At 40.9% G+C, this 13,446-nt stretch overlaps 2 protein-coding genes across 2 annotated transcripts in view; both read right to left on the reverse strand.

Moving 5' to 3' along the window:
• Nucleotides 1–15: 15 nt before the first annotated feature.
• LOC139941198 (TWiK family of potassium channels protein 18-like) lies at nucleotides 16–4,925 on the reverse strand. The gene is made up of 2 exons (XM_071937658.1): nucleotides 4,295–4,925; nucleotides 16–3,430 (listed from the first exon to the last, which is right to left on the reverse strand). The coding sequence occupies exons 1-2, from the start codon at nucleotides 4,761–4,763 to the stop codon at nucleotides 2,847–2,849; spliced, it is 1,053 nt and encodes a 350-aa protein (XP_071793759.1). The 5' UTR covers nucleotides 4,764–4,925; the 3' UTR covers nucleotides 16–2,846.
• Nucleotides 4,926–8,363: 3,438 nt separating this feature from the next.
• Nucleotides 8,364–13,446, reverse strand: part of LOC139940390 (TWiK family of potassium channels protein 7-like) — a 32,908-nt gene continuing 27,825 nt past the window's right edge. The window contains exon 2 of the mRNA XM_071936616.1: nucleotides 8,364–10,089. Within this exon, the coding sequence (XP_071792717.1) occupies nucleotides 9,413–10,089 (677 nt within the window). The 3' untranslated portion in view covers nucleotides 8,364–9,412. The remainder of the gene's footprint in view (nucleotides 10,090–13,446) is intronic.

The raw sequence follows: 13,446 nt of genomic DNA on the forward strand, positions 1-13,446 counted from the left end.
GAAGTATAACAAAAGCTCAGAGAGCACTCAGATATAAATGTCAAGGTACAATATTTATTCATAATGTCTGTTATCAAATTCATTATCAAATACAATGCGAGGTCATCGTACAAAGCCACACCACCCACAGAATCATAATCAACGTTTGCAAAACTGACGCTGTATAAGTTTTATCTTGTATACACTGTTAGCGGCAGTGGACACTACTGGTAATTACTCAAAATAATTTTTAGCATAAAACCTTACTTGGTAAAGAGTAATGGGGAGAGGTTAAAGGAACACGTTGCCTTGGATCGGACGAGTTGGTCAAAACAAAAGCGTTTGTAACCGTTTTTTATAAAATGCATATGGTTGGAAAGATGTGTTAAAAGTAGAATACAATGATCCACACAAGTTTGCCTCGAAATTGCGTGGTTTTCCTTCTACTGTGCGAACTAACATGGTCGGCCATTTATGGGAGTCAACATTTTGACCCCCATAAATGGCCGACGTGTTAGTCGACAAGGTAAAAGGAAAACCACGCAATTTCGAGGCATGTTTGTGTGGATCATTGTATTCTACTTTTACAACATCTTTCTACCCATATGCTTTTTATAACAAACGGTTACAAACGCTTTTCAAAGACCAACTCGACCGATCCAAGGCAACGTGTTCCTTTAATGAGTGAGAAACGGCTCCCTCTGAAGTGACGTAGTTTTCGAGAAAGAAGTAATTTTCCACGGATTTGATTTCGAGACCTCAGATTTAGATCTTGAGGTTTCGAAATCAAGCATCTGAAAGCATACAACTTCGTGTGACAAATGTGTTTTCTCTTTAATTTAGTTATCTCGCAACTCCGACGACCAATAATTGAGCTAAAATTTTCACATGTTTATTCTTTTGTGCAAATGTTGAGATACACCAAGTGAGAAGACTGGCCAATATCCTCACCCAAACCGTAAATATAGTACGTTAGGAAAGTGTGCCTTTTACGATACAAGCACGGAACTTTGCACAGAGTATAACAGGTGCAATATATTAAGCTTAAAACATTGAGATAAGTCCGTAGAAGAAGAACAAAATTGTTAGAATGACAATCAATTGCAGCCATTTTGAAAAATTATAAAAACATTGCTCGATTATCCCACTTACATTACTTTAAACGACAAATCTGTGACGACCCTATACACACGAATAGTCCAGAATCTTTCTCATAGCAAACGCCGTCTATAAGCTTAAACCATTTAGTCCTTAGAAAATGAAAAATGGAAGAATGACAATCAATGGCAGCCATTTTAAAAGTTAATAAAAATGCTTGGTTATCCCACTTACATAATTTTTAAAGGAAAAATCTTTGATGGCCCTAAAGTCAAACATCTTTCTCATAATATACTTCAAATGTCGAATTCCATGCTCCCGGAGATATCTCGTTTCTCCCCGTTCAGTATAAATTAAATTTTAAATTTGTTTGCCGCCACCTTGTGTCCGAAAGCTTCTCGTTAAATGATTGGATCAGTAAAAAGGAGATGGACGAACAAGCGATGTCCGATTTGACAGTTACGAATACGGCTGAAGAGTGGCATTCACAGTTAGTGCGTACACAATGGTAACCACAATATAAAAACTACAACACCACAAACAAGAGATAAAAGGTGCATCTTTACGGACCCGTAGAGGGACACTCATGAACGTGTATAATAAAACTTGTAATAATAATGGTTACTTTCCCTTTGAAATGATATTGAGTTCAGCGAGTGAACGAAATATTATAACTTCGAGTGAGGGGGAAAAATGTTGATGTTGGACCTGTTTCATTGTTTTAGTGTCCCTTTTTGGGTCCGGACCTCTTTTATATATAAAGTATATATAAAGTTTTATAATCGTATATACATTTGTCATGGTAAAACAATTTATATTTTAGAGTTCTTTGGTACACTCGAATCTCGGTCGTGAGACTTGTTTCCCTAATAAGAAAGACACTTAACTATTATTGCTTCGTCCTTTGGACATTAAGTCGTAGGCCTCTTGTGATGTGTAAAAGAACCCATATTTATACACTTCTCGCCGAGAAAATGGGTTTGCCAGGAGTGTCTAGCAGTGAATGCTTAATCTGAGTGCGGTGCAACACTTTGTAAACCATTATTAAAGTGCTCATAATTCAACAACTTCAAAACCTGTCTTAAACTGCTTCTCTTTGTCTCTTGTTAAACAATGTGAACATAACTTTAATACATTTAGAAGTGTGAATAAAATTTGAATAACATCTGGTACAAAGACTGGTCACAAGTTCCCGCTTAAATGCTGAATTCACCAGACCTGCTCAGACTACATCGGTATCGACAGATGTCACGCGAGTCATGGCAAACACCCATACACAATTTTGACTGAATGTGTATGACAAATTGGTACCAGGGTCTGCTCATCTGGAGGTTGCTGTACCAAAGCTTTCCCTAAACCAATTGGACATAGCATTTCTGTCTCTACAGTATGAGGTATTTATATTTTAACGGCAACTTGCAAGTACCTGTCATTCAAATCTAACAAGCAAATGACTCATAAAGATACAATACATATTGAATAAGGTAAATCATACTACTACTATACCCTGCAGAATAATGGCAGACTTTTAAGACACTAGGTGCCAGCAGACTTAGGTTAATGTGCGCATGCTCAGAACCAAGCAAACAATGGAAATTTACATGGTAAGTCTGCTGCCACCTAGCGTTCTTCCAAAGTCCCTCAACAGTCCCGGGTGTTGACGGTCTTAACCAATAACACTCACCAGTGACCGAAACAGTTATTGGTCATGGTTTCAGCCGCCAAAACGCACCCTAAAGTTGCCCCTAATTTTGATTCATCTAAAGAGTTTAGAGATTGAGCTTTGAGCTGATCCATGAGCCAAACCTGACAATTTTCGGTAAGAGGAGAATTAGGCACATTGACATCACACAGAGACTCATCAGCATTTCAATCAGACACGCCACAAAGGAGTAAGTCTTCGTAGTCTGATTCACGGTAAAGAGTTCTCCCAATCCAATGGTCGTCATCGTCACAAAGGTGAAGAATAGCCCCCTCCCGTAGTTAGACCTCTCCGAGATAGTAATGAATAGCCCTGCGAGGAAGAAGTACACCAGCCAGATGACCGTGACTAGAAGGACCGGGACGTCACGCCGACCCCACTCCGTGTCCTGCCAGGAACCTCCCCGTGGTCCACCGTCTAGGTCCGGTTGGTTGCCGCTCGTCACTGGCTCTGAGGTACCCCGATAGATGCCGGACGGTCGGGAACTTTTCCCACGCCTGCAACACCACTTTGAGTACAAGGTGTCGACAAGACGTGCCAGGAGGTTTCCCATGTCTAGCAGGAAAAACATGGTGAGGGGAATGCCGACTAGTGCGTACAGAGCGAGGGCCACTTGCTCCTTCTTTAAGAATACCACGTATTCACTTGTACCTGAGAACGAGAGAAAAATAAACACAGTATGAGAGGTGAATTCAATTTTGTTTTTATAATTGTCCTAATTTCAATTTTAGTTTTAATAAAAGGGTTGTATTATACACAAATAAGAAATCAGAATACATGGTACTCGGTTACCGTGTACTCGTAACTCGATGGCCCAAGCGCTTATATACACAAGTACTACTCTGCCACCCTAGTACTCGGCAGTACTATACATGACTGCAACACTGATTAACTGAACTCGTAATCCATGGCCCAAGTACAAGTACTAATCTGGCATCCTAGTACTCAGCAGTACTTGATACCTGACTGACAAATACTTGACGTTGACGTTGAAGTTGAAGCTAATTTCGAAACTATCACTGTGATTTTTAACATGTATTTATTGTATTCGCATACAAAAATGACCAACGCTGTAGTTGTTAAAGATAAACAAATAACACAGGAAAAATATGTCTTTATAGTGCCATAGAGGAACAAGTAAATTTACAAAACAATTTGACAACGTTCTAGAGGCCTGATACTTCACAAAGGCAACCAAAGGCGATTGCCTCCATGCCCTCTGGTCATAAAGGCCCGGTCACACGTGCCCCGATAACGAGAACGAAAACGAGAACGATAAAAATGCACGCCCTCGATTGGTTGAAATGTTCCACGCAGAATACGCCTATACGCTCATTCAACCAATCGAGGGCGTGCATTTTTATCGTTCTCGTTTTCATTCTCGTTATCGGGGCCGGGCCTTAACCCTTGAAATTTACAATTTCCTCATACATAGAGTTCCCTTCGGTGCTATTTGTCTTTTAAAAGGAAACAGACAGGGATTGCTCTCTATACAAGAAGAGCCTATCAACTTACCAATGGTAGAAATGGTTGCTAAGCTGTACAAGACGCTCCTCATGTAATTCAGTTCAGGTCCTCCCTTAAAGAGTGCATCCTCGGCAACACCAGCTTCAGCAAGGTGTGAGAACGTATCCCAAAGATCCGTCAAATTAACTCCCGTGCCATTCAACTGCTCATCAAGCTGTCGTTTAAACCCTTCAAACTTGACTACCTGGTGAACGATCTCATTGCGGACTGTCCCCTCGTCTGCCTGTTGAATGGCTAAGAACATACCCCCACCACCGAAGATGTATGCTAGGTAGATGATGATGATAAGGAGGTGGGGCACCGTGGCGCGGAGGCACCCTTTGAGGGTGGTCCGGTTAGCTGCAGGGCCGGTATTGATGAACGCTGAAGGGCGATAGCTAGGCTGGCTAGTCTCTGCATCTTCCTCTAGTACGGAGTAGGATAGACCAGAAGTCACCCCTTCGTCATGGTCTGCCATTGCCTGTCTGTAATGTCACTTTATAATATTCCCACCCAAGCTCTCTAGATAAACTGTAGTGCGATATAAACAGAGCAACAACACTCAGCCATTTGTTAAATATAGATCTACATCCAAGCAATATACCACAACACTAGCTATTTACATAACACACGAACCTCGCCCTAGTTCAGCAGAATAATGGCGACCGTGACAGTCCGCCGTGTCTCGCTGGCAGAACCCCACGTCATAGTTTTGTTATTATAAACGGCGGTGTGGTGCATTCACATGGGGAGAAAATATGGATATGTTTCCGATTCGATGATTAAACACATAAAGAGCGCCCGCAACGTAACACAATAGACGGCCCGTGGATAGGGACCCAATTTCATAGAGCTAAATTTATGCAAATTAATAGATTAAAGCTGCAACCAAATACCATGTAACATTAGTGACTTGTGTAATGCTCGTTTCCCATAAGAATTAAATTATTAAGCAATAATTTCTGCTTAAGAAACTCTATGAAATAGAGCCCTTAGGCGAAACACCACACAAACGAATTTTAAAAACACTCCTTGGTCAGCCAACACAAGAAAAAAAAATTGGCTTCGAGATCTCAAAATTAGATTTTTGATGTCCTGAAATCAAGCATCTGAAAGCACACAACTTCGTGTGACAAGGGTGTTTTTACATTTATTAATATCTCGCAACTTCGACGACCAATTGAGCTAGATTTCCACAGTGTTGTTCTTTTATGCATATGTTGATATACACCAACTGTGAAGACTGGTCTTTGACAATTACCGATAGTGCACACTGTCTTTAAGAGAGCATGCTAATTATAATATCTCTGCATAATTCCCAGTCAATGCCTTTGTTCCCTTTGTGTCTATTCTCCGTACTATCATTGATAAAACTCACCCGGAATTCACTATAGTATTTATTGACATATAAACACGGAATGCTTAACATTTAATACATATCTATTTTGTGTATCATGCAACATCTGCACACTCTATGGGTGATACCCGACAAAAGATTATTTACATTCCCTGCATACGCAGACAATGATATTGACGTTTTTCCCAGTATGTGGGGGGTGGCTTCAGTGGTGGCAAATACACAGTTTGAGGGGCTACGTCATGTATCAAGGAATTATTCATTGTTTTATTAGCTACATGTTTCAAGTCTCGATCCTCGAACGTGCACGTTTTTCTTCAATCAGATTTGAAACAAAAAATGATTTTAAAGTAGTAATTTTCTAATACGAGGTACACCCCTCCCCCAATTAGCAGCCCTGCCCAAGGCTCTTTATGCAAGCACCGGCCCGCTCTGAATTCACGAACTGCACAGATACTATACTGCACGGTACAGTACTTGATACCGTGGGGTCGAAGCATCGCTTTTTGAGGTATCAACCTCGTACAAAGAGGCCGAACTCGGTTGCGGCTTCGTTTGTATGAGGTTCAAAATAAACTTTCAAAAAATTAACATAAAATGCTACTACCTGTGCCTGTTGTTTCAACCACAAGAACACACGGTATAGGAGAAACATTTTAAAGGGCAGTTACATTTTCAATAACATTTTATTAGCATAAAGCTTTATATTTACTACTACACTATTAACATTAATGGTAAGATGTGTTGTTATGTACATTTCAAGCCAAGCTGGCCCCTCAAAGCGATAGTTCACCATCCCTATTCATCGGACCCTTGCATTCCTGCAGCCGATTTCACGAAACGCTGGGATTAATCCTATCTTGAGTTAGGATGAGTAACCCGTCCTAACTTAGGATGAGTTCAATGCGTCCTACGTATTTGGATACTGAACTGAACCCGTCCTAATTCCTAAGATGAATCCTAAGTAAGGAAGAGTTTGGTGAAATCGACGACTGGTGATATGCGGCACCAACAACCAAACTAACACACACATGTTGCTAATTTATTCAAAACAATCTCTACCCCTGTGACATGATGGTCACACAAAGCAATGTCTTACTCTTGTCCATCTTTCCCTTCCCCCTTCTTTAAGATATCGCCTAACATCACAAGGCCGGCTGGCAACTTCAAGGTGAGGGCTACACTGATAAGTGCTGCCAAATCAACTGCCAGCGGGGGGGGGGGGGGGGTGGCAACTTGCCACGTACTTCCTGTGGGTGAAACAGAGATAAGGCCCGGTTACACAGGCCCCGATAACGAGAACGAAAACGAGAACGAAAACGAGAACGACAAAAAAGCACGCCCTCGATTGGTTGAATGAGCGTGGGCGTATTCTGCGTGGAGCAATTCAACCAATCGAGGGCGTGTATTTTTATCATTCTGGTTTATTTTATCAGGTCCTGTGCGAACGGACATTTACTCCCTTCACTGTACATCAAGATGTATAGGCACGGGTATCAACCACTAGGAGCCTGGCTGGTATATTGGGTGGGTTCGATTAGCTTCCCTGGGTCTACCCCGGGTAAGCCCCTGACAAGAGCTAATCGAACGATCACACTCGCCCTCTCACAAACAGGGCACTGGGGGCTGACCCGGGTGAGCCCCTGGAATGACGTCAAAGCTATTCGAACGCACTGGACTAGTCCTAACTTAGGACTAGTCCTAGGAGATATTAAAAACGTATGGCTAAATCAAGATAAGACTAGTCTTAACTCTTTGTGAAATCCACCCCAGGACGCACCCATTATAGAGCAGAATAACCTCTTCCCTACTACTTACAAAGCCATTGTAAAGTGCCTTGAGCAATGGCTAAAGTGTCATGACCGGGTATCGGAGCTTGCGTCTGTTAACCCAGACATCACATTGCAAGGCTAGTCAGTTCGAGTTCAAGCCAACAGCAAATTTATACAAATAGAACACATCATTTGATTCAATAATTACGGTATTACTGTTTTAAGTACTATTTTAAACTCTTCTTATTGTAATAAAATTACTTATGACATTAATATCAAACATCAGTTTTTTAAACACCACCCTCACTCATTAGAGATAGTCATTAAATGGTGTTACCGCAAACCTTTCCATATAATGTTTTAAATATACTAACAGGTTGCTTAGTAGAGTTGAGTTTTGCCAACCAGCGGTAGATAAAAGTACAGGCAGCTTTCACGACAAAAAAATCAACCATTTAGTGCAATCAAATCATCCAGATCACTGATGTATCATTGTAACCTACAACAGCTACATTAATACAATCTTCATATCAAACGGTTTGATTACAAATTGTGATAACAATGGGGCTAATGATCTTACTTAACCAACATTTACAAGTTAGGATTACGCAATAAGTATAACAAAATTCATATTTACAGCTTAAAGGAACACGTTGCCTTGGATCGGTCGAGTTGGTCTTTGGAAAGCGTTTGCAACCGTTTTTTATAAAATGCATATGGCTGGAAAGATCTTGTAAAAGTAGAATACAATGATCCACACAAACATGCCTCAACATTGCGTGGTTTTCCCTTTACCTCGTCGACTAACACGTCGGCCATTTATGGGGGTCAAAATTTTGACTCCCATAAATGGCCGAACGTGTTAGTTCGCACAGTAGAAGGAAAATCACGCAATTTCGAGGCAAACTTGTGTAGATCATTGTATTCTACTTTTAAAACATCTTTCCAACCATATGCATTATATAAAAAACGGTTACAAACGCTTTTGTTTTGACCAACTCGTCCGATCCAAGGCAACGTGTTCCTTTAACTACAGCGAAATCATGTTGATTTTTGTTTTTTATTTGGTGGAATAACTTTCCATTTCGAGATCTTCATTAGCACGATAATAACTTATATTTCATGAATATCTACAAAGTTTTTTTTGTAATTTAATCCCAATTATTTTAGAACAGACCGAGTTAAACCACATGGTTACCTTGTTCTCAAGTTATAGTGAACAAATTTATGCAAACTATTGTTTTTTATTCTCCCCCAGTCATTGTGCCAAAACATGATCGGTGTTTTACTTTTTTTGAAGACAAGCAAAGTCTGTCCCGAGCCAATATGGCTCATCATGCAGGTGTTTCTTTCCAGCTTCATTGGCATTAAACGATTGAGAAACCTCTGGACAGGATGCCAGTTCATTGCAGGTTTCTCACCGATACACATGCTGTACTCCTGTGTGGAGAGAAGCAATTATGACAAAGTGCCTTGCTCAAGGGCACACGTGTCGCGACTGACCAGGCCTGGTATCGAAACCCTCATTCTGTAGAAATAAAAATAAATTGCTTCGTGGACTTATGATCATGACGAAAGCCACTCACAAAACTAAAGATGACAATAGAGGGCGCTTGGCACTGTCACGTTCGGCAGGCGGCTGGTTGTGGGGGAGGGGGTTGCTAACGTTGTGCAGGAAAATGCAAAACTATTAGTTTTTATACAAAAAAGCTTGATTTGTCTTGATTTGACGACGAGTGAGTTTTTTTGTGCGAATAAAGTATCTGGGCACTAGATTCACAAAGCTACATGTTTTCTGTTTTTCAACTAAACTATTTCATATTTTGTGTATTTTAAAAGTAGGCTTATCCCTAACTTTATTTACAGCTGCATTACTGAATCTGTTTAAAAGCACATTACACTCTAAAAAAAAAAAACACTAATTAAACCTTGGACATAATTGACCCGGATTTCAATGTTAAAGTCAAACTAAAAGTATTTCACTCGTGTCTATACATTTTAGAACCCGATACAGTCCCAGAATCGATTGCCAAGCCGTCTAACTTTAGCCTGGACCAGTGTGATGGACATAGACATAACAGCAAGCCCGAATAGACCATAGATAACACACACAATGTACGCGTCATCCTTATACAGCATCATGGGTACGTAATCCCCAAACCCAATAGTGGTCAGAGTAATATAGGTGAAGTAAAGAGCATCTCCAAATGTCCACTCCTCGATGCGTGACATGATGAACGCCCCAGCACACATGTAGCTTATGAGGATGGCCAGGACTAGGAGAACTGGTGCCTCCATTTCATCTTGGTAGTCTGGTTCTCCAGCTTCGATATTATGCTGGCGTGTCACAACTCCCGCATCCTCCGTGTCGCCATTCTTATCTTTCTTCTTCTTCTTCTTCATTGACGACATGCTTTGCTTCTCTTCAAGCTCCACGCTGCCTCCTCTTCCTAAGTCGTACTTCTTGTCGTCATGTTTGTTCTTGTTGCAGCAGCAACAGATGGCTCTGGTGATGGGCTGCCCGATCTTGAGGATACGGCAGAGGGTTAGGATGACTTGGGCAAGGAGACTGCCGACACCGCCCATGTATAGCACACAGAGTGGGATGCCGATAGCTGAGTATAAGACGCAGAATGCTTTGCCGGCTACAGTCACTGGAACGACATCTCCATATCCTAAACAATGAACATAAAAACAGGAAACACAGTGTAAGATGATATTGATATAAACAGTTGCGGTATCCGCTACTAAAACGTATGATTCAAACTGCCTCTAGCTACCGGGCAACCTCGGTGGTCTAGTTGACCAGTATGACACTGCTCTAGAATTGCAAGAGTTGGGGGTTCTAATGTGCTCATTTTTCAATAGATAGAGTTCTCCTTTTGGGGTAAAAATTGCAAGTCCCTATCCTCACAAAACGGTATAAAAATGATCGAATACCCTTCCAGTGTGAAGTGAACTGAACAATACACACAACTAATGGGCACTAGAACGCAATATGGTAAAGTGCGTTGCTCAAAGACACAATAAGTGCCACGACTGGGACTCGAACCCACACTCTGTTGATCAGAAACACCAGACCTCGAGTCAAGTGCTCCACTCAACTTTGCCCCGGTGAAGTGGAACAGTCCATATTTCACCTTGCGACAGTGCACTCAAATGAGACGAATCCAATATTTGTAAAGTTAACATTAATCAGTTAATTAATCACACCCCAGTGTGTCGTGCATTAAACTCCATCAATCACAAGAACCATCTCTGCCAAAACTTACTCCTGGGTGAAGCGAATCAATCATGGGGTCTTGCATAAGGACACAAGTGCCATGACCGCTGTACATACTCGTTTTGGTTTTGACTCAATTAAAGTATAAACTCACATGCAGGGACCTTCCTGTTAACACCTGTATAAATATTATCTGAAACATTTTAGACTACTTGTGAAGTATTTGCGCAGTCACTTTACATACAAATGAATGTCATCACCCACATTGAGCTCATGGTGTGTTTAACAATCTACGAATTAACACTTGCCTACAACTTAACACCTCGAAGTAATTAAATTTAGATGTCACGCTCTATTTTCACCCTCCAAAAATAGTAACCTACTTTTCTGGTGCCGTGGTTGGCTTACTTAGAAAGTAACTGTTGCAAAGGAAAAGAAACAAAAATGTGATTATTCTCCGTTTTCAGCCATCCGACCCAAGATCATTAAGTTCTGTGTGTGCTGTGCGGTGCTGCCATGTAAACAAATCGCAATGTAATTACAAGTATTTAATAAGAAACCCAATATTTCTCAGTATTTCATTTCTCGTTTTGCTGGCGTGACGACATTTGTCCATCGAATGTAGGCTAATCTAATACAAGGCTCCAGGTATAATGTCACGTTCTTGGTTATAGTGTCTACTATGCAATTTTTATAGGGGGTGGGGGCTCACATTATTTGATCAATCATTACAAACTTGCAGTTCGAGGCCTTTATGGCGCAGTTCCTGTGTACAGGCAGTTTCAGTGCTGAAGTGCTCACATATCGGTACATACAACACACATACCATATCGAATGCACACTTTGCTAAATTGTTATAGACCTTTATCACGGTGCGGCCATCTTAATTTCACCCATTCAAATCAATATAACCAAAGCGAGGTTTGAAGGAGAAATAAACTGGCTCTTTTGTTCAATAATTATTAGCATCCATTACTGTTAATGGATACAGGGAACATGACCAAGATAATGGAAGCGTCATCAAGGTCTATTAGCAAGGTTCCCGTAAAACATTTACTGCCCTTCTAAACATTAGTGTTATTAAGGACTGTCATCCGGAAAAAAATGAATAGGTCATTTAGCCTACAGTCAAACTGTTACAGGCGTCACCGATCTCGTTCTGCATAGTGTTATAATTAGCTAGCTCATAAACTTCCTCATCGTGTCGAGTAAAGAATTATTCAAACATTACCGACTGACATCCGGTTACAAATAATGTCCTGAGTGATGCCGGGATTTTCTGAGAGGTTTTGCCAATTCTGGTCATTATAAGACGCTGTTCAATTACACGGGTAGTTTCCTCTGCCCGGAGTTCGTTTTATATGGCTTGAAATGTTCATTAGGCCTATCGACTAAACCACGATGTTTGAAAATGCACGCACGATGTGTTGCCTTTTATTTGGCTGCCCAAGTTGTTATCACGTTTGCAGTATGATCAAATGAAGCAAAACTTTACATAAATACAAAATGAACACGAGCTTTATTTGATTCTCTGAAAATGTCTTTGGCCCTTTTCGAATCCACGGCTCCTGCTCCAGATTCGGCCCAGGCTAGCTTGGCTCTGCGGTTGCTCTGCGTACGTGCTCAGGGCTTTAGACGAGAGAACAGAGCCTGAAGCCGAATCCGAAACCCGTGGTTTCGAAAAGGGCATAGGAAATATGAAATATAATAGCTAATGGAATCAAAACATTTGGGTCAAATTGTATTTTTTGTTTAACCACAAATCGTTTCAATTTTTACCAAGTCAGTAGGGCCTACCACTTTTGGTTATAGCAAACTTGGGCATGTGTAGCTAAACAGTTATTATGAGCGAGCCGTATGCCTTTGTTCGGCCAGTTGGTTCCTGGGCACGGTACCGTCAACCTCGGTTCCAAACTTCACTCAGATTTGTTTGTAGGCTCACTTTAATGCATTATTTAGACTCAGAATATTGTGTCACGTTTAGTTTAATTATTTACAGTTTTATTTTGCCCTGATACCTCAGTGTGTCCTTATAGACAAAATTACAAAATTTCTGTAATCAAATGTTTTAGTTTAAAAGCCTGAAAAATTGAATGACGAAGTTATCGATGTTGAAAATGTAGATCACGCTATTGGTAACGCTTCACGGCGTTGCTTTTAATACCGTTTAATGTGACATGACATAACTGGGACTTTACGAATTACCGCTCAGGTGTCAAAACTGTCATGGCAACACCATAATGCATGCCATCACGCCAATTCCAAGCTGTTAAGTGAATCAAATATTTACTGCTTACTTCAGGGGAAGCTAATGAGATTGACACTCACAAGTTGAGCACAGAAACAAATAGTTTGTTTGCAAGTTTGAAGCCCAAATTTTACCGCGAGTAATATTGGTATCTTTAGCATGGACATTACGGTCGTTTAATTTTGCTCTCACTTCGACGGCCCTGTTATTATTAACGTGTACGCCCCCCCCCCCAGCCCCATATACAGTTGCCCACATACTAAAGTTCTGCAAGCATATCGATCGGTGCATACCCACGTTTCAACATTTACATTTTGCCCTAGGATACAAAACAAAATCACCTGTGTCTCCATGATGCGACAGATCTTGGCCTCGTTCCTTCCAGGATTACAACCGAAAATTGCTCAGTAAAAATGCACGTCGCGGTTGTTAACATCAAGAAATAGGGCAAATTACGAAACGTTTAACATTTTGAATGACCACGCAGATCTCTTTATAGCCCTGTAGGACTCTTCAAATGATAGTTAGCTGAATGTATTTTGCCGCCAATAACACAACTGG

The sequence above is a fragment of the Asterias amurensis genome, chromosome 8 (genome assembly GCF_032118995.1).
Source record: "Asterias amurensis chromosome 8, ASM3211899v1".
NCBI classification, from domain to species: Eukaryota; Metazoa; Echinodermata; class Asteroidea; order Forcipulatida; family Asteriidae; genus Asterias; species Asterias amurensis.

Coding starts and splice junctions, on each gene's coding strand:
- LOC139941198 (XM_071937658.1), bottom strand. CDS start 4,763: ATGGCAGACCATGACGAAGGGGTGACTTCTGGTCTATCCTACTCCGTA. Junction 3,431..4,294: donor AGCAACCATTTCTACCATTG/GTAAGTTGATAG, acceptor TCTCGTTCTCAG/GTACAAGTGAATACGTGGTA.